The 27,194-nt window shown below is 41.6% G+C and overlaps 3 protein-coding genes across 7 annotated transcripts in view; 2 read left to right on the forward strand and 1 right to left on the reverse strand.

Annotated features, from left to right (window-relative positions):
• c6h22orf23 (chromosome 6 C22orf23 homolog) lies at positions 1–5,916 on the forward strand. 4 transcript variants are annotated; one of them, XM_086033069.1, is made up of 7 exons: positions 1–104; positions 2,408–2,563; positions 2,678–2,740; positions 3,760–3,933; positions 5,066–5,200; positions 5,497–5,597; positions 5,753–5,916. In XM_086033069.1, the coding sequence occupies exons 2-7, from the start codon at positions 2,470–2,472 to the stop codon at positions 5,801–5,803; spliced, it is 618 nt and encodes a 205-aa protein (XP_085889195.1). In that variant the 5' UTR covers positions 1–104; positions 2,408–2,469; the 3' UTR covers positions 5,804–5,916. The 4 variants fall into 4 exon arrangements, with proteins under 4 accessions (XP_085889195.1, XP_085889193.1, XP_085889196.1 ...); XM_086033067.1 differs by having other exon boundaries at positions 18–170; XM_086033070.1 differs by having other exon boundaries at positions 18–170; positions 2,421–2,563.
• micall1a (MICAL-like 1a) lies at positions 5,909–26,842 on the reverse strand. Its single transcript, XM_086033055.1, has 16 exons — positions 26,012–26,842; positions 19,671–19,719; positions 17,590–17,731; positions 14,643–14,743; positions 13,437–13,576; positions 11,678–12,276; positions 11,537–11,597; positions 10,941–11,362; positions 10,316–10,662; positions 10,108–10,242; positions 9,899–10,025; positions 9,125–9,215; positions 8,531–8,604; positions 7,969–8,083; positions 7,525–7,571; positions 5,909–6,887 (listed from the first exon to the last, which is right to left on the reverse strand). The coding sequence occupies exons 1-16, from the start codon at positions 26,155–26,157 to the stop codon at positions 6,760–6,762; spliced, it is 2,724 nt and encodes a 907-aa protein (XP_085889181.1). The 5' UTR covers positions 26,158–26,842; the 3' UTR covers positions 5,909–6,759.
• Positions 26,751–27,194, forward strand: part of LOC147145782 (ADP-ribosylation factor-binding protein GGA1-like) — a 12,187-nt gene continuing 11,743 nt past the window's right edge. The window contains exon 1 of one of the 2 annotated variants that reach the window (XM_086033059.1): positions 26,751–26,943. In XM_086033059.1, coding sequence (XP_085889185.1) covers positions 26,898–26,943 — 46 coding nt within the window. In that variant the 5' untranslated portion in view covers positions 26,751–26,897. The remainder of the gene's footprint in view (positions 26,944–27,194) is intronic. The other variant, XM_086033058.1, reaches the window with a different exon arrangement.

A 27,194-nucleotide genomic window follows, 5' to 3' on the forward strand; every position in this document is an offset into this window, starting at 1 on the left:
GTTTTTGGAATGTGGGAGGAAACCGCTGTATATATGATATTGTCTTGGCAAACTCTACACAGGGCGAAAGCCTTCACCAAAACAAACAGCCCCAATTAAAAAATGTAAGTTTGGTGCCATTTTTTCCCCCAGAGGAGAGAACAAAAATTACAATTTTCCAACAGCTGAAGGTAATAATACGTGTTGTGTGTGGTTCATAGTTTACTAAATGTACACGCTAGAGGTGAAACTGTCTTTAAAAAAAAAACGCTGTCCAATCCAAACACGAGACTCTGCGTTTTCATGAGTCTCTATTGTTTCTTGGTTGCTACGGATACCGAACATCGCCTCATCACGACATGGATGGCTAAAATGGGTAAATTACTGAATGGATGTAGCTTTTTAACAACTCTTTTGTGTGTGCGCGCGCGTGTGAGCATGTTCAAAAATTATCCTATTTTTTTGCGTGAACCAATTGTTGTTAGTTTAGCCCACTTAGTACGGATCATTCTACAAAACGCTCAAACGACGGCTGTAGCAAATTACAACACGCCCATTTAATGTGAAGGCTGTATGATGAAACTGTTATTTTCCCCATCTATCTACAGGGGAGAGTGTGGTAATTTGTGTTTAAAATTCGTGTTTTATTTAAATAAAAATAATAATAAAATTGCCCTCCAAAGTAAAAAATGTTACGATGACGGTTTTGCTCATTGCTGTCTTTGAACAATTATAAATGACTTTGAAAACAGTTCACACATGTTTTAGTGGTTTAGTAGCTCCATCATGAGTCCATACAGTTCGGATGATGCTAGCTCAAAACAGCTGGGGAATGTATTTCTTTCAAAATGGTGGGCTTGGGGTAATTTGTGCCAAAGAGGCTGGGTCAAGTTGTGCCAATGGCATAACTTCCCCCAGTTTATGATTATTTACTATATATTCCTTTATTGTATTTCATTGTTATTGTAAATTGTATTCTTACATTTGATTACTAAAACTATGCTCAAACTGTTATTTCCCCCTTCTATCTAGGGGAGAGTGGGGTAATTTGTGTTTAAAATTCGTGTTCAAATTTGTGTGTGGCAAAAATTCACACACTCTGTACGTAAGTAGAAAAATGCACTGTTAAGGAGAAGTTGATTCACCTCAATTTATTTAAAAAGTAAAGCCAAAAATGTATTTATGTACACTGGGAAAAAAAATGGTTGGATTTACTCTTATTTTATTTTGTCAAGTGCTGCACAAAATAAAATCATCTGTATCCAGACACATTTTAAAGTAGATCTATAGCCGGCTTAAGAAATCTACCTGTATTCGGATGATTTTATTTCGTGCAACAACGTGCTTGACGCAATACAATTGAGTAGATGATACACAGCGAGAGTTCTAAAAGGGGACAATTAAGTCGGGCGGGGGAAGCGTGGCGCTGGCGGGTAAGATAGTAGACATAAGCACTAATGGAAGTGAGTTTAAAATAACAGAAGGATTGACCGATAGGTGATTACGATTTGCTCCGGCTTGACAAGTAGACAGAAGGATGGCGGAAGGGTACCCAGGCTGCAGACGGATGTCGATTGATGGACCCGCAAATTTGAGTAAAATGTCCACCTCTGATGATTAATATTGCGTTTGTGGAATATGAGTTAAGCAGCAAAATCCACCCCATTTTATCACTTCTGTCAACTGAAAATGACATCACAGTTGCTCAGGGCTCAAGCAACGACCAATCAAGGCTCATCTGTTTCCTGAAGCTGATCCATGATTGGTAAAATGGCCGCCCCCTGAGATGGCCAAAAACGGGTGGATTTTGCTGCATATTCATATTCTACAAACACAATATTAATCCGAATTTCATGTTTAGACTAGTGAAGGCACATACTATTGTAAAGAAAATTTTGGGGTTGACTTCCACTTTAAATAAGGCCATGGATGTGTAACTCCATTGCTTCTCCAAATCTGGTAAATTATTGGCAGAAGCCTCCCTGGTGCATGTTCCTCCTTGTTGCAGGGGGCACCATCCATTCTGCTGCTGCTCCTCACACATAGCATCCTGTTATGGTTTGCTAGCAGCTCTGTGGCAGGCAAACTAAAAAGTCCCTCCAGAGAACCATAAAATCTGCACGAAACAGCTACCGGACGAGTTACCTGCTACAGACCACATCTACACTTCTTATTGCCAGAAGAAGACTCACAACACCCTAAATGACTAATTTCACCTGTTTGAACTGCTGTCATGAAGCCATCACCATAATGAACTCCAAACTGAAAATCAACCCAAAGCCATCATCGAATAAGATTCCCAACTTTTTAAATCATTTTTGAACTGCATACGTTAACCTGATATGCTGTCTTCTGTGTAGATGAATGAGTGAGCGATGTCCTACAATGAGGATAAAGTAATCTATCTAATATATCATTTGTCTTAAAGCACACGCTGATAGATGTAATTTGGAGCGGGGAAGTCATTGATTCGCGAAGTGGGACGCACGGATGGAGATGTCGTCACAGAGCAGAGTCAGAGCAGGGCCGCGGAAGCCCCCAAGAGCCAATCAGTACAGCAAGGAGACCCGGGACCTGCTGACAAGTAAGATACACAAAAGACTTACTCTCTATAGAAGTCAATGCAGTATTTATGCAATTGTATTTGTGGTGTCACTGTATGTACACTCCTTGTAATTCCCATTCTGCGCACATGCAGCAATGATGCAGAAGTTCTCTCTCAGCAACCTCCAAAGAAAACAGATCAGTGACTGTCTGAAGGGTAAGTTTGAAGCCTTTTGAAATCGTATATTTCAGGGTTGGGCAACTTAAATGATGGCGTGCGCTACATTTTAGGACCACCTATTTCCTAACCAGATGACAAAAATGCCATTTTAAATACTCAAATGCATGTATAAAAGATAAGATCCATTCGTAAGGGTTTTTGAAGCAAACAAAAAAATCAAACCGCATATTGTACAAAAGCATTTATTGACCAATTTAGCTACTTTTAAAACTTGTTTGGAAACTATTAGCCACTTTTAGGAAAGTGACTCAAATGGCCAAATACACACATTTCCCATCTTAATGACGGCAAATTATTTTCAGTCGCACTCAGAACGACACACGGCCGAGCTGCAAAAGTGCATCGAGAGTTGTGTTTCAAGTTCTTTGTGTCAAAACATTTAAAAAAACTTTAATTGTTCGGTTAGGAAGTCACAAAGTAACACACAGAATAATTAACAATTGGAAAGGGCTAAGCCTTCGATAAATGATACTCACTCACAACAATTTAACCCAAAATAATATAGATACAACTATACAGTAATATATAAATGTTTAAAAACAAAGCTATTATAAGTATGCGTTGTTTATATTAGTCTTACAAATAAAAACGGTATGATAAATAAACTAATCAAAATTCATTACAATTTTTCATCAACTGGCGAATACAGCCACAATAAGATGCTGTTGAATTATGACTTCTCTAGTGGTCATTCAAAACTGATCATCGTCACTGTAAAATCATAATCATCACACTTTAAATACAGCGATCACTACTTATTAGATGGTACGAGTGTACCCAACGAAATTTCCAGTGAGTGTATATCATTTGCTGTATTACATTATTTTGTTCTACTGTACTCAAACAAGAATAAAACAGAAGGGAAACAACAGTAAAGATTGTGATGTTTCCTACCGACACATTGACACAGTCTTGTGACTCTCCTCTTACATTAGTGGCTGGATTTAGGAACCCTGTAATGTTGCTGCTATTAAAGGCTAATATTCCACCCACAGATGGCTCATCCTTGCCACTGGCCACTGAGCCTTCATCATCAGCTTCCTCTCTTCAGCCTAAAGCCACTCAACGCTGCCAGAAACTTCTCCCGGTTCGGCCTCTGAGACGGAGTGCCGTTTCTTGCCGATCTGCAAACAACTATGTCCGAGAAAAGTTCTGTCCTGCGCCCACAAGTACGTTACTGGAAAAAAAACATACACAATGAAATATAATGCACCTTCACATGTATCTCTCTGGACTTTCTCTGAGACCTCAGTGTTTGTTTTACGTGTTAACAATTTTTTTTTGGGGTGGGGGGGCATTGTTTATACATACAGTGGCTATAAAAAGTCTAGCTACCCATGTTCAAATGCCAGATGTGATATAACAAATGAGACCAAGATACAGTAATTCATTTAGGCACTTTTTTCCACCATTAACCTATAATTAAAGAGGGGAGAAAATATTTGAGTAAGGAAGTGGAAATAAACAACTGAAATAATGTGTGTGCACACCCTCTCATAGCTTTGAAAATGTCCCCACTGTTTTGAAAATGTCCCCACTGTGGGATCAATAAAGGCCTTCTTATTCTTATTCTTAAGATGCGGCTGTGTTCAGAAATAACCAATCACATTCAAACCCGTGTGAATTGAATTTAGCACACCTGACACCATTTAATGTGATCCTAATTGACCATTAGTAAACTTCAGGTGTTCTTGTAGGCTTTTCCTGACATTATTTTGAAGCCTGAAGGTTTTGTGCTAACACCGACTGGCATTTGGAATTGTTCATAATTCCCTCCACCTTGACTGAGGAACCGGGTTCAGCAGGTTCAGGTGAAGAAAAACAGCCCCAACGCATGATGCTGCCACCACCATGCTTCACTGCAGGTATGCTGTTCTTTTGACAGTGTACGACAAGGCAACCATCTTGCCACCCTAACCCACATATAAAAGAGGATGGGAGATTGCTGTCACATACAGGTATGAATTTGCCAGAAATAGCTATAGCTCCTTCATTGCTGCTGTTAGCGCCTTGGCAGCATCCCTGACTAGTCGTCCTCTTGTCCTTTCATCAATTTAGTTGTACAGATTATAGATGACATCAATGATGGGAAAGGTTCTGAAGTGATTTATCTAATTCTCATTTTTCTATATCACAAAAACTGGCATTTGAACAGCGTGTGTGGACTTCATTCACTCAAAGTGTTACTGAGTGAAGATTATGAGAACAATTTCATAATTTTGCATAAATGTAAAAAGATTAAAGGGTTGTCTGAATACGTTGCTCTGTTTCATTTTCTGCATCTCCACTGACATGGTGTAGGAGACTTGGAAAAAGAGAAGAGAAGGCTTCAAAATATCTTGGCAACAGGCCAAGAAGAAGAAGACACAGCCTCCCCAAATGTGGCTGCGAATCGGAGGTCTGATGTGATAGAGGAGACAGACCGCTACCAGGAAGGTAAGGATACATGCACAAAGCCATGGTGGGAGGTAGAGCAAGTCCGGTGCAGAGCACTCTCCAGTTAAAACTTGGGACTGTGGCCGCAAGAACTGCATCATTCTGCTGCTTAAGTCTCACAAGTTCAGAAATATGAGAGGGTGGCAATTCATGGAGAACTTGGAATGTGACGCGTGCCGTCATGTCGTTGCATCCTGTTCGCTCATGTCTCGTCATTGAAGATACACAAGAGTAGGAGGTCCAGTAGGTAGACATGTTGGTGATGGCAGGAAAAAAAATGTGTTCTTTTTTTTTAGTTCTGGATGAGATTCAGGAAAGAAGACAATTCTTGGCTGATATGGCCTCTCTAGGACAGAAGAAGCAGTACATCCACATCATTAACACAGAGATATCACAGGTAAACAATTAGGTGTCAAGTTGCTTCCATTTAAACAGTGACAGTGATTCATGGATAAAAAGATGTACCGGTAGTTATTCATAGCAAGCGCTCAGAACAAATTATGTTTTTCATGTAGCATGTTTACAATATATAACTTCTGAACTGCATTCTAGAAAATCAGGGAACTGGAGATGCTGAATGGCAAACATCCTAATGGAAGCTGAGCATGGATCGGAGATTGTGACATTTGCAATGACAAATTCACAGTGGCCAAGCCGTTGTGTTTGAGGTGTCATTTGACATTTTGTAAGAAATAAACAACAGCAATGTACTCGTATCAACTTGCTTTATTTTTCTGCCTTCCACAGTTTCACCATCATTTGTATAATCGTGCTGCTGAAATTGCTATTTAAAAAAAAAAAAGTGATAGATGGCATGTGTGACATGGCAGAAGTGCCTTGATTCACAGAGAGAGATGATGTACAATTAAATAAATGGCAGTTACATTATCTTCCCCACCGTAAGATGAAACACATGACGCACATTAAAATATAAATTAACACAGGGCTTTCCAAGTAAAAAAAAAAGATAAAATACGCTGTTTTGCCATTTCTAAAAATCACTGCATGTGACATTTAACATGAATAATATGTTTTCGTAGGTGTCATGATTCAACATGTTGTAAATAAATGTCGTTTGCCTCCTAATAATGTCAATCAATACTGTCACTCTGCTACTCGATATATTTGACATGCGGAACAATTGTGAAGCCTAAGGAAAAAGATCTCAATTCTATAAAGCGGCTAACAGCTTACATGAAGTAATCTTTTTGACCATATGAGCTCCTTTTGGTTACTCACTGTAAAATTTAGACAACCTAAAGAGCCTTTGATGAGACCTTACCCGATAAACTGAGGACATCAGGAGCGTTAAACTCAAGGCTATCTGCCTAGGAAACTGATTACAGGCGGCCACTTGAACTTTGAAAAGTGACAGCCAGCCAACAGCTCACAAGTCAGTGCAGTACCGCAGAGAGCTACTCAGCAGGTCGGACAGCTCTTAACGCACTCGAGATGTCATTTTGGCTCTTGGTGGAGGAGCGGCGCAGTGGTGGTAGTCTGTGTGGCACTTCAAGACATTCATGGGAGTTTCTGAGAAGAATTCAACACTCTTGTGTGGATCAACTGTTGTCCTTACGAGGACTTTTTCCAGGTTCTCCTTTTTGACTCAGCCTCTTCAGAACCTTCATGGGTTTGAACTTTGCCCCTTTTTTCTTCTGCTGGTCTCCGTCTGACTCCTTGTGGAAGTCTGATGAATGGGGACATTGACAGTTAGTGGCAATTAATGGAGAACAGAATGAAGTCTCCTTCATGACAAAAAAATGTTTAAGGAATATTTATGGTCAAACACTTAAAATACTGAAAAAGTAAACAAAAAAAGGTTTTATTCCCAGGTAGATTGAAAATAGCCAGAGTTATCGCGGTATTTAAATCGGGAGAAACAGCTAGGCACAAACTCCAGACCGGTTTCGATGCTGTCGCAATGGATGGGTGGATATAATAAGTTCCAAAAATTAATTGAGAAAAACAGCATCTTGAGTGATAGCCAATGTGGCTTCAAATCAGCCAGAGCCACCTTAAAAAAACGAATAACTGCAAGCGTAGACAAGAAAATGTACACTTTGTGTATTTTGTTGACTTATAAAAAGCTTTTGATACTATTAATCATTCAATTTTATTGAAAACATTGAAGAGGAATGGTGTGAGGGGAGTGGCTCTGTACTAGCTCTGGAGCTACTTAAACCAAAGCTTTACATTTTATACATTAATGGCCTATGTAAAATATCTGACACACTGAAGTTCACTGTGTTTGCGGATGACACAAACATTTTATGCACAGGAGATCCGAACGAAGCGCAAGACATCAAACAGATGTACGATCCTACCTTTTTTCTTCAGCACGGCTTCCATGAACTTATCCTCCTCTTCCTCCCTGTGAGAAACGTACTGTTAGAGTTGAGAGTGTAGCGATATCTCCTAAACCAGCGATTCCCAAACAGGGTGCCCATGGCACACTTCTACTCCAAAAATGTGTCATTTGTTTTGTTTTTATTTTGTATTTTTTGTTAAGAAACATGTTTGCACCTGTTTCCGGTCATAAAAAAAAAGTCTTGGCATCCTGACCATACACATATCAGCTTTGTATTCAATTAAACAGGCTCAGAGGCCACACTAAGTCAATTTGTGAGTAAATTGGCAAAAGATCACCATTACGACAGTATTCATACTTTTAGTGACATTTTTGGGATGTTGTGAAATTTTCTAATTCAAAATGATAGTGCCTTGGCTTAATAAATGTTGGAAAACATTGTTGTCGACTACAGAAATACCTTTGCCTGTCCTGATCCATGCTGTTGACTATTTGGTTGCGTTGTTCAATGATGGTAACCAGCTCAGCCATCAGCTGCTGCTCACGGTTCTTGTCCTCCTCAGTCCAGTCTTTCTCTGGGGGGAGGGGCAAGATGGACTCATTTAACTTATTTATACGTTTCTATTAACATAAATGGTAACTGAAAATGTAAAACATACTAAAAGAAAAAGGCAGTTTGTTCTCACATGATGTTTTCTTTTTCCTGGAAAGTGGTGCAATGTACCTTATTTAGTTAATAGATATTTTTTGTGGTTAAATGTGCTTATTTCTCTCCACAGCAGCACAGGCCATGCGAATGTTTGGCATAGTACAACTGAATAGCATTAATGTAGCTTATTTCATATTTAATTCAGGGTACTTATATAAATATGATATTAATACACACAATAGGCACTTCCTGTGCCTCAACACAGGAAGGCTGCAGTCACGCTCAAATGGAGCAGATGAGCTTTGCGCAGCTTTGAAACACAAGCGGCCGGATAACAAAGGGAGGCGGTCTTCTCTTGAGCCCTCGGACCAACCTGGTTTGTTGAGAAGACACCTCAACTCATACTCTACGTCCGCCTGTCTCTCCTCCAGGTTCTGCTGCTTCGCCCTGTCAGGAGCGTTAAACACATTGAGTCACACTGGGTAAATGGAAGATAATGGCACACTTCAAAGAAAAAGCAATAGCACAGTAAGTTGTAGAGTAAATTAACGCAGGGATTTCTGAGTTTAAAAAAAAATGTGGTTTTGCCATTTCTAAAAATCACAACTGCACATGTGACATTTAACATGAATAATATGCTGAGGCAGATGTGGGTAGCTGTCATGTTCTAAATAAATGTGGTTTGCCTCTAAATAATTTTCTTAAATACTCCAAAAAACAATAGATGTAATGCCACGGAGGTCTGTGACTTGTGGGCTTTGGATAACACATCGCATTGTTTCAACAAGGAATATGAAAAAAAAGTTGACTCATGGCATGATAACAATAACTGATATTGCTCCTGGCTGCTCGAAGAAACAAAGCCATATTATATTTATCGATTGACATTTCAAGTGAATTTAGTGGTGGTTTCACACTGAGGTCACGCCATTGTAACAACTGCATCTCGCTGCATTCTGATACTTACGTGTAGACCAGCTCAGCTTCGCGCCGGACTAACTGATGTTTCTCATGAATGAGTGTGAACCAGTCAACCAAGAGGTGCTCCTCATCCTCATCTGAAAGCACAAACAATCAACTCTAAACTTTGATGGAATCGTAGACAAAAAGCATAAGACATGGGTGAATTGAATTTGACCTTCTGTAAACGTTTTAATGTCCAACGTTTCAGTATTTTCTTTTTTTGCATAACTTGCAAGAAGGAGTGCTGGCAAAATCCACAACGGGCATTCCAGTCTCTTTGCACCTCTGTTGCAACCTGCTGATGACACTCTAAGCTCAGCGGCCACTTCCCTCTGAGAACATCCTGTTTGAAGTCTTGCAATGGCAAGGTACAGTTGCTCACTTGGTCGGCTTCGTCTTAGTCTCATGAGCTCAACGTGAACAGCACGTAGAAGGGGAAATATGCCGCCCCATTCATCGATCAAACACCTGTTGTGAATTTTGCCGTTCAGCTCCTTGTTAGAGAATAGCAAGTTGAGCAAAGAAATGCTGACACATTGAAATGTTGGAAATGTCCATTCAAAGATTACAAAGGGTCAAATTATGTTTAACTGCATAGGTTTTGTGCAATTCGGGTTCCTCTTTTTGAGAGCAGTGTGTGTATAATGTCATCTGTTGTGCTGTTATTTATTTATTTTTTTAGCAACAAATTAAATCTTTGTGAAATGTTACTTTTGCACAGCCTCCAGTCAAATTGTTTCAGATCAACCAAATAGCCGAAGGCACTCCGCTTTCATACCATTGGGGTTGTCTCTGAGCTTCTTCTCCAGCTCCACGCCTTTTTGCTCCAGCTCATCCAGCCGTATCTCCAGCTGACTCATCTCCCCGTGGATGTCTTCCACCGGGATGTACTGATCTGACTGCACCTGGTCAGTATTTGCATGGAGAGGACCACTTAAGTGCCGGTTTTGAAATATTCCCTTTAAAAAATGTCAATGTTCTTTGTACCTTGCGTTTAATAAGTGGGAAGCCATGACCTGGGGCTGGAGGTCTGGAAGGACGAGGACCTTTTGGGGGTTTGCTTTTGGATTTACCACGGGAGGGAGAAACCTTCCTGTTGAATGGATTTTCCTTACAAATGCGCTTTAGGGAAAAAAAAAAAAAAAAAGATCATTAGTCTTCATGAATGTTCTGTATTTGTAAATGATTCGGTTACCTTGTTGTGCGAAGGTGTGGCCCCTGAGGCTAATGGACTTGGAGTGGTCGTGGGCCGTGGCGGAGAGGGTCCAGTGGTTTTGGTTTCGTGGCTGCGACTGACCTGCGGAGTGGCAGGCGCGGAGCTGGCGTTTGACGGAGCGGGAGACGCAAAAGGGCTCAGGCAAGAATGAGGCAGATGATCAGTGGAAGAGGAGGAGGAAGGCGAGGCGGTCGACGGCGAACAGATGGAAGGCTCGGAGACGCTTTTGGTGAAACTGGGTTCCTGGTCACTGCCTTCGCCGGGGGCCGAACGGGGTTGGGAGGAGCTGTGGTCGGAGCCAGAAGACAGACTCTCCACACTGAGAGCTGGAGAGCAAGAAGATTGCTGAGAATGTGGATGAACTGAGAGGTCAACAGAAATAAAACAGGTTTGAATGCAGATGGAATAGAATGGAAACATTATTGGGGGGGGGGGGCAAAAACATAAAACATCTGTGAAGAAATGTCATTCTTTTCTTTTGAGGGAATTTGGCAGTAAATTCCCCATGACAGTCCTACAGTTGTTCCTTGAGCAGGCTTTTGAAAAAAAAAAAAAAGTAAATGTGAGTGAAGTAATAGTATCGTGCCCATAATAATATTCTAACCTTGATTAGCAGCAGGTGGCTGTGGTGCACGAGGTGCTGGTCGTTTCTTGCTTCTCGCACTTCCCGGGCTAGCCGAGCGGGAGGAGCTTCCTGTGCTAGGGGGCGTGTCCGCACCAGAGGCGTCAGCCACCTGTGTGATGCTGTACCACGGATGACTCGCCACCAGGGCTGTTGGAATGGCGCCGCCTTCCTCCTCGTCCTTAGTCTCGTTCTTTTCATCTTCATCGTCCTCAAAGGGGTTGGAGGGTAAAGTGGGCGTACTGGACCTGGCGCCCTCCTCTTTAAGAGAACACACAGAGCCTGTGTTGGGGGGTGTTGCCAGTCCTGTGGGGGGAGGGGGAGGGGGTTTCTTCTTCTTGGTTTCTGATTGGACCAAGGCAAGCCAGGGTGGGTCTTTGGGTTTATGTGTGCCACTGGACAAGCTGGACAGTGAGACAGACACGTGGAAGGCATCACAGAGGGCAAGACCACACGTCCAAACAAAGGCATGAATTGGTCAACATTTAAGATGATGTGGTTCAGACAGGGAAAACAAGTGATGACGTGGTCACAAAAACAAAGACAAAAAGAAGCGGGTTCAATTGAGACTTGCATACCTTCTTGGAGACTGGGATCTCTCTCTGGGTTTTGGAGGGGTGGGTGGCTTCTGATGTTCACCTGCGATTGCAGAACAAATGGTCTCACTCATCACTCATTTTCACCTCTCTACCGTATTTGCAGCGATCTTGAGCACGCACCAGCTGCTTGGCTGTCCGCTGTCCGGGATAGCTTCACCCGTGGGGATGGGCGGGGCGGAGGGCTGGGCTCTGCAACCCGGCGAGGTGCTGGCACCGGTCTGGCAATAGCTTCGTTTTGATTGACAGGTTCAGAGGGCAGGTCCCCATTAGCGTTATTACTGGTTGGTGTGTCTTCTACCATTTCTTGTCCATTCTCTTCCTCATCACTCTCGTCAAAAGGGTTCGGAGGAGAAGCGGGGCGGTGTGTCTCTTCTGTTTGTCCGCTGTCGTGAAGCAAATCTGTGTCTTCCAAGGAGACCTCGTTGTTTGTTGGTACAGGGGTGACTATAACAGTCACATTGGCTGGCGTGTTAGTGTCATTGGCGTTCCCCACAGGGGATGGAGTCTCCAGCTGCTCCATCTCAGAGGCTGAGATGTGGGGGGTCTTGCTACGACCCATCCTCATCGATTGGACCGCAATGGGGCTCTTGCTAAGATCTGGCCGGCCATTCTGGTTTGCTGAAGTTTGCCTTGCAAGGTGGTGGGTGCAAACCAAAGCCCGACAATCACTTCCTACTTTGTAAGATCCAGGTAGCAAAGTGCTGCGACACTCAGTGCATCTGGAAGAATCATATTTGTCAAATGTAAACACAACATTCGTACGAGACTTGGGAAATGTCGACTGTTCCAACTGATTTATTAGTGAACATGAGCATGGGACTTTTTTGTCACAAATCTTTTGCTTGGTGTAAGCTTGCCATACAAGACAACTGCCAGATCTTTTTAAACGACACCAGGTAAGCAGGATAAACCAAGACATGTTTGAACGGGTTCCGTGTGAAACAATTTGAGAGCCTGGACCTCCATTCCATCATACCTTTGGTATGATCTTTACTAGACATTGTGATTCAGTCCTCTTATCCAATATCAGTGACCTCTGACCTCCCAATTTCCCACAGACACTACAAATCCAGAAGAGTGGATGTAACTCCATACACGTTCCAATTTTTACTTATTAGGTGTAATTTTCAGGGCCTAATTTATTTGGCAGTTAATGTTATTCAAAAGAAAACAGACCTCCACCAAACCTTAAATTGGAAATCAACCCAAACATATTTTTTTGAAGATTATGTTCCCGGCAGGCCCACTAGTTGTAACACGGAATTCTGATTAATATTGCATTTGTGGAATATGAGTTAAGCAGCAAAATCCACCCCTTTTTAGCCATCTCAAGGGGCGGCCATTTTGTCACTTCTGTCGACTGAAAATGACATCACAACTGCTCAGGGCTCAGGTAACGACCAATTACGGCTGAACTGTTTTCTGAAGCTGAGATGGCTAAAAACGGGTGGATTAACTCTTATTCCACAAATGCCATATTTATCAGAAGGCCTTGTTTCAACTAGGGAGCTTACTTAGAACATATTCTTGAAAAAAATACGTTTGGGTTGACTTCCCCTTTAACAATCCTTGTTTGGCTCTGCCTGGCTAGTCATTAAGATCAGGCATTATCCATGGAGAAATTAAGAAATGAATATATGATCAAAACTCTTGCAAGGTACCAGAGTGGGGGAAAAAATGGACCATCTTTATTCTTATTCTTCTTGTTTTGCTTTCATCCTTGGTTTATGGCCCACTCTAAAAACAATGACACTCAGTAGCGGTGAATTAAAATAAGAGTTTGAATAAATAATCAAAACCCCAATTCTTGCTGTAACCCACATTTGTCATTGTGTGGTTTGTCCCAGTTCAATTTCACTCGTAGCAGTTCAGTGCTTACCTGAAGCAGTTTCGATGGTACAGCTTGCCGTCCACCAAAAACCGCTGCACCAAATGGACGTGCTGCTGACAGGCAGTGCAGGTGCTGCTGAGTGTGGTGCGCTTCGACACTTCTAGCCCGGCCACCTTCGTCCGGCCCGGCTAGTGCAAACAACCGGAACGTATTTCGCAGGCAGAGGACAGGGTGGACATGTCAGGGGAGGCAGGGAGGGGGGAGGGATGCAGAGTAATGGAGGGGAAGATCAAACACGGAGTCAGGATTTGAGGATGTGGATTCTTCATTGTGTTTACTTCACTACAACTACTTGCTGCAACATCTACGGCTTCATCCAACAGCATTATTGTTTCAAATGTATAAAATAAAAATAACAACACTTGTTGATTTTAAAACATCCCTTAATTGATGTAAAATACACTAATCGTAGGATTTGAAAATGAGTTTAAAAAAAAAAAAAATCACACAGCTTGAGTTAGTAATGGTAGTTTTAAATTTACATTATGAGGTTATTATTTGAGGCTTTTGAGATTGGGGTAGAGGAGATTAGTGATTAGTATAAGATTAGTAGAATTCCAATGCATGCCACACAGTGTTAGGGGAATACAACACTACTATAAGAGCAGGTTAAAAAGACTGACCTATCTGTTTTACTTTCATCGCTTAGCCCCCCACCACCCATCTTACTGCCCAGGCTCAGGAACAGAGAGTGGAGGGAGGGTCATGTTTGGGGAGGGGGAAGTACAGGAAGAGGGTGTGGAATGGATTTCCACCTGAAGAAATGACGGCGCCAGTACATGGGAGTGTGGGATGCAGGAAAGAAGATGATGGCATGCCACAGAGAAGAGAGACAGGATACAGAGGCTATCTTTAGGGACCACTACTGTTGCTGCCCTCACAGAGAAGAGGGAAATATGAAATGCATCTCTATATACAGAAAAGGAAGGATTTGTATTTGCAGAGTGTAATAATATTACCCACAAATAGAACCAAACTATATTCCAAACCTCCTAGGTATGCACACAAATATTGGACAAAGATTCAGTGTGCTTATTCATCTACTAAATGACACAGCTGACCTGAAAAGTAAAGCGTGCAGTTTTAGAGAAGAAACAAATTGGCCCCAGGAATCACAATCAACACATGCATGAGGCAAACTCCTATTTGTCTGTCTTAACATGTTTTCACATTTTGCTCAGGTCTTGTTCTTACCTCAGACTCAACCTCTTTGTCCTCTAGTGGAGTTGGAGGCCTTTTCGGGGCGGGCTCATTTTGACTAACAGAACCTAGCCTCTTCATGCAGGGAGGGTTTGCTGTGGGAGTAGATGATGAGCTCATTATATATGATCATCTAGTAAAGTGTCACACCTACAGGTTCCACAGTGTCATTTTGACTCAAATGCTGCATTTCTGGAAACCAAAATCAAACATGTATTAAATGACCAGACTTGTAAACCTATACTTTATCCAGTCACATTCAAACTACAAATGAGATTAGATTGTGGGTTCACATTCCAGTTTGGATCTTTGTGCGTGGTGATTGCATAAATGCCATGCCCTTACAGTGGATTAAAAAAAAAAAAAGTACAGACTCTACACACCCCTTTTCAAATGCTAGTTTTTGTGATGTTAAAAAAAATGAGAACAAGATACAAAGTAAATCATTTGTAAACTTTTATTTCCACTTAAAGCAACACTGTCATCTGTCAGTTTTTGTTGATTATTGCGGCGCCATGTGGACAAAAGTGGTAGTATTAATGACGAAAGTCAACCACATGAGCGCCAGTTACCATGAGCGCCAGCACGTAGTGTGGGGAATTCCTGAGCTCTCGCTGACCTGCAAGTTGGACTGAATTACATTTCTATTGCCAGTAGCTGTGTGAAAGATGAATAGCGACGAGGCAATTAATCTAATTTTGTTCAAACAATACTTTTTTTTGTTTTGGGTCTTCTGCAAAGAGTTGTGAATTTTTTTTATTTAGGTCGAATACTTGCCGAGTGTTGCTTTAATGTGACCTACAAGTTTTACAACTCAGTTGAAAAAAAAAAACTTCTCACAAGGGGAATTAAAATAAACAACTGAGATAATGATGTTGCATACGTGTGCATACCCTCTCATAACTGGGGATGTGGCTATGTTCAGAATCACATTCAAACTCATATTAACTAGGCGCCAGCACACACTTGCCACCAGGTAAGATGATTTATTAACATTTTTCAATGTTTTGTTTTCTAGGAGAATCCTAAATACTGACTGGTATTTGGAACTGTTTATAATTCCCTCCACCTCGACACAGGCCACTGAACCTGGATTACAAAACACATTTTCGCGCATGTTTGGGAGGGTTCAGGTTTTGGAGTTGTTGAGTTTTTCCAAAGAATTTCTCTTGGGTCTCAAAACTCACTTGTTAATATCATGAAAAACATGGCATTTGAACAGGGGTGTGTAGACTTTTTAAATCCACTCCATTTAAAAAACATTATTGATGGGCCATCCGAGACTCTAAATTGTACATATTGTAGTAATGAATATGAGTGTGAATGGTTGTCTCCCTATGTACGTGTGATTGACGTGATTGACTGGTGAGCAGTCCAAGGTGTGTAGCCCGCTTATTGGCCAAAGTCGACTGGGAAAAGTTCCAGCTCACACAGGATAAGTGTCATGGTTCTTTTTTCGCCCTTGCTACGTTGCTCTGCATACTCCTACTTCTCCCCTTCCTCTTTCTCTGCTCTCCTCCCTCTCTGCAGTGCTGGAGTGTGGCAGGGGGTGGGGCTGAATTCAGAGACTCACCCCCTCACCTGAGCCACATCAGTCTGATTAGATGCCAGCCTATTTAGCCAGCTTCTCCCCTTGTTCTGTGCCAGAAGATTCCTTGACCTCCACACTGTGACTCGCTACATTGCTGTTAATTCACGCCTGCCACGCCCGGTGAACTAGTTATTCCTTTTTTTTTTTGTTGCGAGTATTTCCCTGAACAGGGTCATTTTCAGTTGATACTTTGTTTTCTTGAGTTTACAATAGTTTTGTTTATCCTTGAGTCTAGTGATTTAGCGTTGCTACTTTGTGCAAAATAAATGTTTATTTTTTGTGACTCTTGAGCTCTGCTTCCTGGGTCCTGGCCCTTTTGTTTGCCTTACTGCACGTAACAGTAAGTAGTGGAAAATGGATGGATACTACATGTAGAGTATGTATGGCAATATATTATGAACAGGTGTAGAACTGCACTACATAATACTGAGAGGTGATTTCAGAGAACTGGATATTGAGATCCATGGGTGGGGCAAAAATATAAGAAACAATCTCAGTGTAGCACAGCAAATTACATGATAATTATGTCAAAAAGGGCTGCGGGTCAGCTGGAGCCTATCTCAGCTAACTTCAAGCAAGTGACAGTGTACACCTTAAAATGGTCACCAGACTAGCACAAGGCACATATAGGCAAAAGATTATTTACACTCAAATTCACACCAATGGACAATGCTTCAAGTCTTCCATTACCTAACAGTGTGTGCGTTTGGAATATAGGAGGAAGCCGGATTGCTCGGAGAATATTCATGTGAGTGTGGGTAGAACATGCAAATTCTGCTCAGGAAAGATGCATCTAAAATTCAAACCCAGAATCTCTCAACTGTCAGGCAGATGCGCTAACCACTACCTCACCGTGCTTCCACCACCCTGACCATCCATACATCCATTATCTATACCGCTTATCCTCACAATGGTCGCGGGGTGTGCTGGAGCCTATCCCAGCTGTCTTCGGACAGTAGGCGGGGGACACCCTGAATTGGTTGCCAGCCAATCGCAGGGCACACAGAGACAAACAACCACACTCACAATCATACATGCATGCATGTTTTTGGAATGTGGGAGGAAAACGGAGTACCCGGAGAAAACCCACGCAGGCACGGGGAGAACATGCAATCTCCACACAGGGAGGCCAGAGCCGGGATCAAACCCACGACCTCTGAACTGTGAAGCGGACGTGCTAACCAGTCGACCACCGCGCCGCCACCCAGACCATGTTGATCAAAATCAAGCAAGCTCTGTAAAGGCTAATTTTCTGACGGACTGTAGCTCTTGTCATAGATGTCACTCAGTTGTGCTGATGTATTGAAGAAGTAGAAAAACAATTTCCTTTAGGGTGTTCTGTGTACTAACCTTGAGACTTGTTATTGAAGAAGTTGTAGTACTGGGACACATAGGTTATGACACTGAGCCTGTCAGGAACCTTCATGGATACCATGTCTTCTGGGTCCAACAGCGCAGGTATTCCGAGCTGTGCCTCAGCCACTTCAAAGGCCTATGGTAAAGCAAAAACAAGAACATGGCCAACATAAGTCTCTCATTTGTCTTAGGCAAAGATTTGTAATCATCCTGGAAGTGGTGCTATAAACAAGTCCATGGAAACAAGCACGCAAGCTCATTCTTGGCCAACAAAGCAGTAAATACTTTGGACTTAAAATCTACTTCGCAAACTATTAGTGTGTTACGCCACCGGCGTTAACTGGTCATAAAGGAGTGTTTTGTTCCTTGGCTACAAGCTGTCCTACAGTAGAAATTAGAGGCTAGCTCCTGTTACATAACATCACAGATAGTGTGTGATCCTGGGCAGGATCGGGCAAAACTACAGAACCGGATTCTAACAAAATGTATTACAAAAACAAAAGAGGGATGCATTTCACAGCAATGGCTCGACTAAATTCAATAACTTCAACAGAGCAACCCTATAACCTAACAAATTGTATGTAAGCGCACTAAATCATTAGAAACTGTGGTAGCATGATGACAGGACATGTAACAGCGATCTTTTGAATAGATTGAATGTGCTGGTTGACAAGATTTGTTGGGAAAAGATAACCAGGCAGGCAGGCAGGCGTTCATGAAAACTAATAGAGAAAAGAAAAAGACTTAAATAGTTGCACGCGCTCCTCGTTTGCAGTCATAAATGACTTACTCATGCTTAAGCCTCAGGGATATAATTAACGAATTGCTTTCGCTTATTAGTCAGCGGATTTTGTTTCTGGTTCTTAGCAGACATCTTCAGTTTCTGAGAGCTTAAAAAGGAGGTTGGCGGCAGCAAAGCCCTGCCAAAGTTCAGCTCACACAATGAGGAGACTCCCATTTCAGCACTGAATGTACTCTTGGTTTACTCTTAACAAGAAAAATATGTAGAAAGTTTGTGCTGGTTTCATTGTCAGCACTATTATACAAAGTTTAAGGTCCGTATTTTCCGGACTATAAGCCACGACTTTTTTCCAAAACTTTGAACCCTTTTTTTGTGACCCGTTTTTAAAACACAATTTTATTACCGGTAATTTTTACTTCAAGCCGTGAATAGATTTACCCATACTCTCGTGAAGTCTGACTAATGAAATAGCTGAACACGTCACAGTAGGTCAATGAAACTGTCTGAGTCCGCCATCATACTGAATATTCATCAGCCGTTTGCGGTTGGAGTGCGTACGAGTGAGGGCGGAGCAGGCTGCCTGAAGAGAGAAATGCGGAAGTCTGTATGCATAGCGGTGCGCGGTTGTTAAAGTAGCAATTGAGAGCAAGAAAAATCTAGAGTTTAAGTTTAAAGAGCATGGGGAACAAGTGCCATAAATACAGCCATATCTGCTGTATCTAGAGAGAGGGAAGGAGAGGGGTAGAGAGAGAGAGGTAGAGAGAGAGAGAGGGCGAGAGGTCAGTGTTATGTCGTGTGATGGACTTATCATCTTGGCTTTGTCTACTTCCGGTTAAAAGGCATGCACGGTATGTTATATTGTGTTGCTTTATTAAATGTTTGAGTCAAGGAGAGATTGTAAATATTGATGGTAAATACTATGGAATATCTTTGATTTAGTTTTCACAGTATGTGTCGTGGATCTTTACTAAAGTAAAGTAACTGCTTGTGCTGCAAATACGTGTAGTAAGTAGCAGTAGAGGAAGGAGAAGATCTTTCCGTCCCAAAATAGCAGTGACGAACTGTTATTCAGCGAAGACAGAAGCATGGTTAAAATAATGTTGACGGACTGAAGGGCTGACGAATACAGTTTGGTTCGGCTTGAAATAATGACGGTCTGACGATGACAGAAGGGTGTCACGGCCACTGATTATTACCGACTACGTTACAGGATCTAATACAAAATATCCCTCAAACATAAGACTTACTTTGAAACCACTAACCATATTACTTTAAAATTCAGTTTTTTTATGTACTTCAACAGCAAACATCCTCACACAAGGAATTAACTTACCAGTCGGTTGTTCTCATAGACATCATCTTTAGACAGTGAGCCAAAGTCTCTGCAACCAGACACACAAAAAACATCAGTTTGTCAGAAAATGCATAACTTGGACAATTTACCAAGAGAAAAATGACTACAGCAACTCTACCGTATTTAGTAACCTAATTCTATTGGAGAAAAAAAAGGTTTCTGAACTGCATGATGGACAGACCTGCTATGAAGTTAAGCTTTTCAACTGCTACAGTTTGTGACTACAAAACCCAACTACACAGCAATGATCCAGGCTGGGAAAAGGGGCAAAAGGGAAAAAGTGGCGGTGGTGCCATAATGATTACAAAGGGCCAGGAGCTAGGAAGCCAAGCTCTCACCAGTAAACATCCTGCTTTAAGGTGGAAAATATCTGAGGTCATGGACGAAAGTGTACGTGCCCGCATGTGGGAAAGAGTGTCGAAGTTTAAACAACAACTCAAGTGGGAAAAACACAGAGAGAGAGGGCTTGCATAGACTACGTAGGTGGGAATCCCAGGAAGGCCAACCCCCCTTGAAAGAGCTCACACAAGTGACTTGTGTTCACTCTAAACCAGAGGTCACCAAGTCCAGTCCTCAAGGGCACCCATCCTGCATGTTTTCCATCTCTCCCCGCTGCAACACACCTGATTGAAATGATCAGCTCATCAGCAAGCTTTTCAGAAGCCTAATAACAATACAGATCATTTGAAACAGGTGTGTTGCAGCAGGGAGGGATGGAAAACATGCAGGATAGGTGCCCTTGAGGACCGGACTTGGTGAGCCCTGCTCTAAACTGTTCCCAACCACAAAAAAACACTGAGAAAAGCAGCTCCAATTTGAAGGCTGGTCTTGATGAGTCCTTTTCAAGCACACACTGTAACTGTGCCAAATCTGTTCAGGATCATTTTGGAGTGTCTTCGAACTGGCACACCCTCACACAGATTATGGATACTGGACCCAGTGCACCATGACTGTGCTTCATTCCAGTTTATTTTTGGCAAAGGCACAACTGTGGGTGAGACAGTTTATATGTGTGCATCATACGATACACTTCTTTTATTCGTGCAGAAGGAGTTACAGTATATGTATTCTGCCATTCGCAGACTGGAGTTTTCACAATGATCCACTAGATCTGGATCCGCACAAACGTTTTGTTTCACCGTTCAATAAATTGTACATTTTCCTTTGGGCCCACCGCAGCCTGCTACAGATCTTAAAGACATGAATTAAAAATAGTTTGGGTTTTTTGCATTATCTTGCGAACAGTCTAACCTGAAAACAATCAATTATTATTATAATCAATGAATCAATAATTATTTTGATAATCGATTCATTGTTTCGGGACCTTGGTTAAAATGGTCCAAATCCTCAGAATTGCAGCCTATGAGCTTTGTAAATATTCTCTTATTTCTGTAGTCCTCCATTAAAGGGAAGTCAACCCAAAAAATTGTTTGCAATAATATGTTCTATATGTCTTCACTAGTCTAAACATGGTATTCTGATTAATATTGTTTTTGTGGAGTATGAGTTAAGCAGCAAAATCCACCCGTTTTTAGGCATCAGGGGGCGGGAAGAAGAAGATATCCCATCTCACGACAGCCATCACTGGTCGTTATCTGAGCCCTTAGCAACTGTGATGTCATTTTCAGTCGACAGCAAGTGGCAAAATGGCCGCCCCTTGAGATGGACAAAAACGGGTGGATTTTACTGCTTAACTCAAATTCCACAAACGCAATATTAATCAGAATGCTACGTTTCGACTAGTGGGCCTGCATAAAACATATTCTTATAAAGAACATTTTTGGTTGACTTCCCTATAAAGCAGATTGATAACGTTTGTGTGGTATCAAAATGTGACTTTTTCAAACATCTGTTTTTACTTTGGAAAACAATAATCAACATATTTGCCTATTTCCAGAGATCGCATGGCCCAAACCAAAAAATGAATCTTAATTAATGTTTGTGCATTTTCTGCACTGTCAATTTGAAATAATGTCCCGTTTTTAAATAAAGGGATTGAAAATGAGATGCACTGTCAATTTGAAATAATGTCCCGTTTTTAAATAAAGGGATTGAAAATGAGATGTTTTTGGGATACCATTCATCAACAAAATAATCAACAGATCAAGTGATTATTAAATTGACCATTAGTTGCAGCCATAAATAAATTTTACACTGAATAGTCATGAAAATATTCGCTGTTCTTTTAATTTGCCAGAAGAACTGTCAAATTTACATTGACATTCAATCAAATATTAATTGGGATGTTTGCATGAATTTAAAGTGGAAGTCAACCAAAACATAATTTTTTCAAGAATATTTTCTATGCAAGCCCACTAGTTGAAACAAAGCATTCATATAAATATTGTGTTTGTAGAATAAGAGTTAATCCACCCATTTTTAGCCATCTCCATGGCTTGATTTCCTCTTTAAGCATGCATGTATAATTGTGATTCTGTGTGGATAACAGAAACAAAAAATAAATTCAAACTTGTGCACCTATATTATTGTTACTATAATGATTGAACGTGTGTAATATCATCATTCCACCCTGGAAACTAAATCCTTCAACCCCCCCCCAAACTAATATTGCACTCATGTCCATGATCAATGTAAACTTTTAACTGTGTAACTCCATGAGAACACAGTGGCTGCAGAAGCTCGCTACAATGGCTACCGCCCATATTAGAGAAGTAAATCCTGTTTGACAGGCAGAGGCCTTGGCTGCAGATTAGCCTGACAGGCTGTCTGTCTGGATCAGAGCGAGCCGGTCTGGGTGACTGCAGCTACTGTACACACTGGGGGGGCTAAACAGGGAGCCATGCTGGGACACAAATGGAAGAAACAGAGCTGAAAAGCTGACTATTTAAGTCTTATAAACTGCACTACTTGCAGAGTGACTGCTGTGTAGAGTTCAGATATTTTCTGTTTCTTTGACTTAGTCACCCGGGGGATGTTTGCTCGGTTTTCACATTTTGTGGAGCACAGAAGAAAGAAACTTCCTTCGCATTTTTTCCCTCTTAGAAGATAAGCGAGGAACTATTGCGGACTCTTTCACACAATACACCAAATACAACTGGTAAATGGGCTGCATACACCACACCTTTCACCTTCAATGCTGCCACATTCTACTGTATGCTGCCATGTTAAGCAAGTGACCAGCTAACTCACACGAGGATTATATACCGTTTGAGTTGGCCCGATCTGATCATGTGATCGGAAACCAGAGCCGATCAGGTAATTTTCAGCTAATTGGTATTGGGTGAAAAAGATCAGACTTTCTTCCACTTTGTCAGTTATTAATGGCCGTAAAGCTACAACCTAATCCTGTGGTACTAAGATACAGTATTACCAAACGAAATAGCAAATGCTAAGCTTCATACTACACAATGTAACGTTGTGGTGGTGTGAAAAAGACGAGAGGCAGAAAACCACGCCCACAATACTGCTGGGATTCCACAAAAATGTAACTTTTCAAGACTGTTGATACAGCACCTGTTCGTTCATACATGAACAAAAAATAAATGAGCAAACAAACAAACAAAAAACAGTAGCTCGCTGTTACCGAGCATTACGGGTGAGCTGACTGACAAATGAAAAGAGGAGCTATATCAAATGCAGCATTTTAGCATGTGTGCTCATCAAGCGGCACCCCGGTGGGGGAAGAAACTTTCCAAATACATCAGTTTGTTTTACGCATTTACTAGCTTGTGCATTTAATATTAGCGTTACCCGACAGAGACAACTTGACATGCGTTAAGAATCACTCACAGATGGATGTATTGGAGAGAATCCGGTCACTTTTCAAAATAAAATATTTGTCAGCCTCGGACAATAAATAAACCGGAAACAATGTATGGTTTTTTTTCTCATCTGTGCAACTCGCCGCGGCTCTGTCAATAGTAGAGTGCGGCCCGGTACCGGTCCCCGGCCCGGTGGTTGGGGGCCCTTGCAATACTGCACACATTTTACCTCATAAAGAGGAGACTGAAGACAGAAACCTCCACAAACAAAAAAGAAATGCAGTAAGTGCCTGGAAAAGAATTTCAATTGACGAATGCAAAAGAGTGGCAAAGTCAATGAGTCGATTTTACATCTAGATGTAAAATAAATACCATGAAATGAAAGACGGAATTCTGAATTTTTGTCTCATATTCATCTTTTGATCTGAAACACAAATGTCTTCTCTATACAACAAAAACAAAGGAATTGACCTTGCCATATAACTCGGTGCTTCTGGAGGGGACTGTATATTATATTGTAGGCTAATATATAATTGCAAACATGATAATTTGTTTTAAAAAAAAAAACACATCATTATTTCATGTCATTATAGGAATGCATTTTTACACAAAACGTTCCGCCATAAACAATTTACCCCGAATTGACGCCTCGTATTCACTGCAGTTGAATAACGAATACCCCTAGTAACTGCATGATGACATAGCAGCACATCGACTTACAATCAAATAATTGAACGTGTGACTAACACATGTGATTAATTGGTGGTTACAATCCATTTAGATGAGCCAGTTCACAAGCGCATGACTGCTGACTAGACTGGCCTGCAGTCTAGTGGAATGGAGTCATCTTTAAAACTATGACTCACACCTTAACGTCTCCTGTTCCAACGAATCAAACACGTCTGATGGGGAATGGGCCAGCTATCACAAATGCACACAACACTGAACATCTTTTTGTATTCCATCTAATGTGTGTGAGTTTATGAAGTCAGAAAATGTTGTGTTGTTCCTGGCAACACAAAGCTTGTCAGGCTGTGTTAATTACAGCACATTGAGCTCCCACCCAACGTGCATTACAGTTCATTTTGGTGTGTAATGTGATGCATGTTACACTCACATTCACATAACCAAACACAATACTCAAAATGTGGCACATATGTGACATCTATGTGACTTTAAATGTGTGCGTGCAAATGCCACCAAGGGGACACATTTGCGTGTTTGGTATGATATGCTACCATGAAAAAACATTTAATTTGATTTATTGAGCATTTTGACTGAGTATGACCATTTCTGAGCATTGGCACAATTCTGTGTGCTAGTTTTAAAAGTTATCTGATTGATCCTGGTACAAAACTACAATTCATCAAGTTTGTAAGTATTGTTTTTATTTCATATCCAGTTGCATCATATCTATTATTATTTAAATTATAACTAATGTATAATCATTTGGGTTGGGCGAGTACCAATACCAGGCATTGGTTCGATACCAGCCTTATTTTAAGGTTGCGGGTACTCGTGAAAACTGCTGATAACAGCCACCGATACATAAGACAAAAAAATCTGACATCCAGTAGGTCCTACTCGGCAGTAGTTGCCGCTATACTGCAGCCATTTGACACATCGGCGAATCTTCATTTGCGTATGACAGAAAAATCTTTGTTCACAATTTTTGGTCATTGTAGTAAATGAAATTTTATATATCAAATCCATAGGCCGACTGGTTAGCACATCGGCCTCACAGTAGAGGTCCAGGGTTCGATCTCGGGCTCCGGCCTACCTGTGTGGAGTTTGCATGTGAGGAGAACATGCCTGTGTGGGTTTTCTCCAGGTACTATAGTTTCCTCTCACATTCCAAAAACATGCATGATAGGTGAATTGAACACTCTAAATTGTCCCTAGGTATGATTGTGAGTGTGAGTGTGACTGTTTGTCTTTGTGCGCCCTGCGATCCTCTGGCTTCACCCCGCATCCTGCATGAAGACAGCTGGCATATGCTCCAGCACGCTCGCGACCCTCATGAGGATACGCTGTTAAGATAAGGGATGGATGGATGTACTACATGTGTCAGTACATGGAATTGGTGAGAAATCTGATGTTGGTCTGAAAAAAAAGTGGTATTGAACGTCCCAAGTAAACTTCATAGCAATTACATCACAAACTTCTCTAAATGTGTAGCTCAATAGAATGCACGCAACAGTAATCTATTTTTACAGCCGCATGAGCTTATTATCACATTAGAAAATCTCATATGCGATGAAGGGTTTTTCTGACTTACTCCACAATGAATTTCAAGAGTAGGGGGAAAAGGGGGAAAAAAAAGTTATTTCATTACAGACCGGTGCAAAATGTCTTCACACTGATAAAGGATATATTACTGATCGGTTTTCACAATTTTTACTGTACTAAATTGTATCTATATTTTTGCATGTTTTTAAAACCAGTCCCCATCATGCAATCAGACTTTTGGCTCACGAAATCCATTCTCCTTAGCAATGGTAATCATGAATCATCGTTGCAGTTCCAAACTGCTCTAAATGGCTGGTTGAATAGAATGCTTAACTTCCCAAGCCCACAACCACTGGAATGTGTACTTACATCAACTCTGGCCTGTAGCGATGTATGATGGCACAAAATGCCAAGCCGTCCCGAAAGGACGTCGACATGTCCTTGATTTCCACATCGTGATAATTTTCACACTGTATCCGACACCACTCCTGGAGAGCCTTCAGAGATCCCATCATCGTGCCGAAGTGTTCCAAGGGTCAGTCATCAGAAGAGTTTCGCGAGGGGGCGACGGTAGCGACGATACGTCAGTTTTAACCAACAATGCGACGCTGCGTGCGGCAGCCAAATATCAGCCAACTTTTTCTAAATAGAAATTACATTTTAGTCCCAAAATGATCTGACCCGCGAGGTCATACCGACAATGATGATAGCGTCACTGGACCTTAGATCCAAGCAAACAGATGGAAGAAGACAGCTGATATCCCAAGTTGCTAGCTTCAACCATACCAGCAGCAAAGTTCTTTGAGCAGCCAACTTCGCTAGCAGGCTAGCAGCGCCCCAGACAGTCCACTGTGTTTCTTTAAAATCACGATTTTGCGGCAGAACTGGGGAATGATAATTCAGTCCAAATCCAAGCAGAGATAACAGTTTCCTCACACTGTGAGCTTTTTTTCTCCCACTGTGTCACGCAAGTGGCGGTTATCGCGCTGAGTGAAAAGAAAAGTCCATTGTTATTCTTATTCCCACGAAACGTTGTTAAAAATCTCCACAGAAGCTTGTCGCCGATGCCAGTCCATCCTCGCTTGCATGGGCTGAAGCGTTGGCAAACCCTTTAACCTCCACAATGTCACTCTGTTGTTTGAGTCCGCGCCGCACCCCACCGGGGGCGCTACGGAGAAACTCGACGCCCATTGCCAATTCACGCGATATTACAAAACCACGCGAGATCTACCCCCTTGCTTAGGATTCCCGAAATATGGCAGCGGCGCCTCCGGAAGAGGAGACCCTCCAGTCGCGTATCAGTAAGTAACATTCAAATAACATGCACTTCTATTAACAAATCAAGATAATGTACTAAATGAAACATTCAGTGCTAATTTGTTGTTTTATATTGTAGCTTAATGAGATACGGTTTATAGATAATGTAGAAAGCAAGTGTGATCAAAAAGTGCGTTTCAAGATCAAAAACAGTAATGGGACAGCTTTAATGTGTCACCTCTTTTGTATGGGTTTACGTTTTACACGTTACAGTTGAATACTAAAGGACGCGAAC

This window comes from Filicampus tigris, chromosome 6 (genome assembly GCF_054856515.1).
Source record: "Filicampus tigris isolate MCC_2025a chromosome 6, RoL_Ftig_1.0, whole genome shotgun sequence".
NCBI lineage: Eukaryota > Metazoa > Chordata > Actinopteri > Syngnathiformes > Syngnathidae > Filicampus > Filicampus tigris.

Bases quoted from the DNA above. Each gene is read 5' to 3' on its own strand.
- c6h22orf23 (XM_086033069.1), top strand. From the start codon at position 2,470: ATGGAGATGTCGTCACAGAGCAGAGTCAGAGCAGGGCCGCGGAAGCCC. The intron at 2,741-3,759 runs GTAAGTTTGAAG...TTCCACCCACAG, and splicing joins GATCAGTGACTGTCTGAAGG to ATGGCTCATCCTTGCCACTG. The intron at 5,201-5,496 runs GTAAGGATACAT...CTTTTTTTTTAG, and splicing joins GACAGACCGCTACCAGGAAG to TTCTGGATGAGATTCAGGAA.
- micall1a (XM_086033055.1), bottom strand. From the start codon at position 26,157: ATGATGGGATCTCTGAAGGCTCTCCAGGAGTGGTGTCGGATACAGTGT. The intron at 11,363-11,536 runs GTATGCAAGTCT...CTCACTGTCCAG, and splicing joins AGATCCCAGTCTCCAAGAAG to CTTGTCCAGTGGCACACATA. The intron at 8,084-8,530 runs GTTGGTCCGAGG...CCCTCCCCCCAG, and splicing joins GTGTCTTCTCAACAAACCAG to AGAAAGACTGGACTGAGGAG.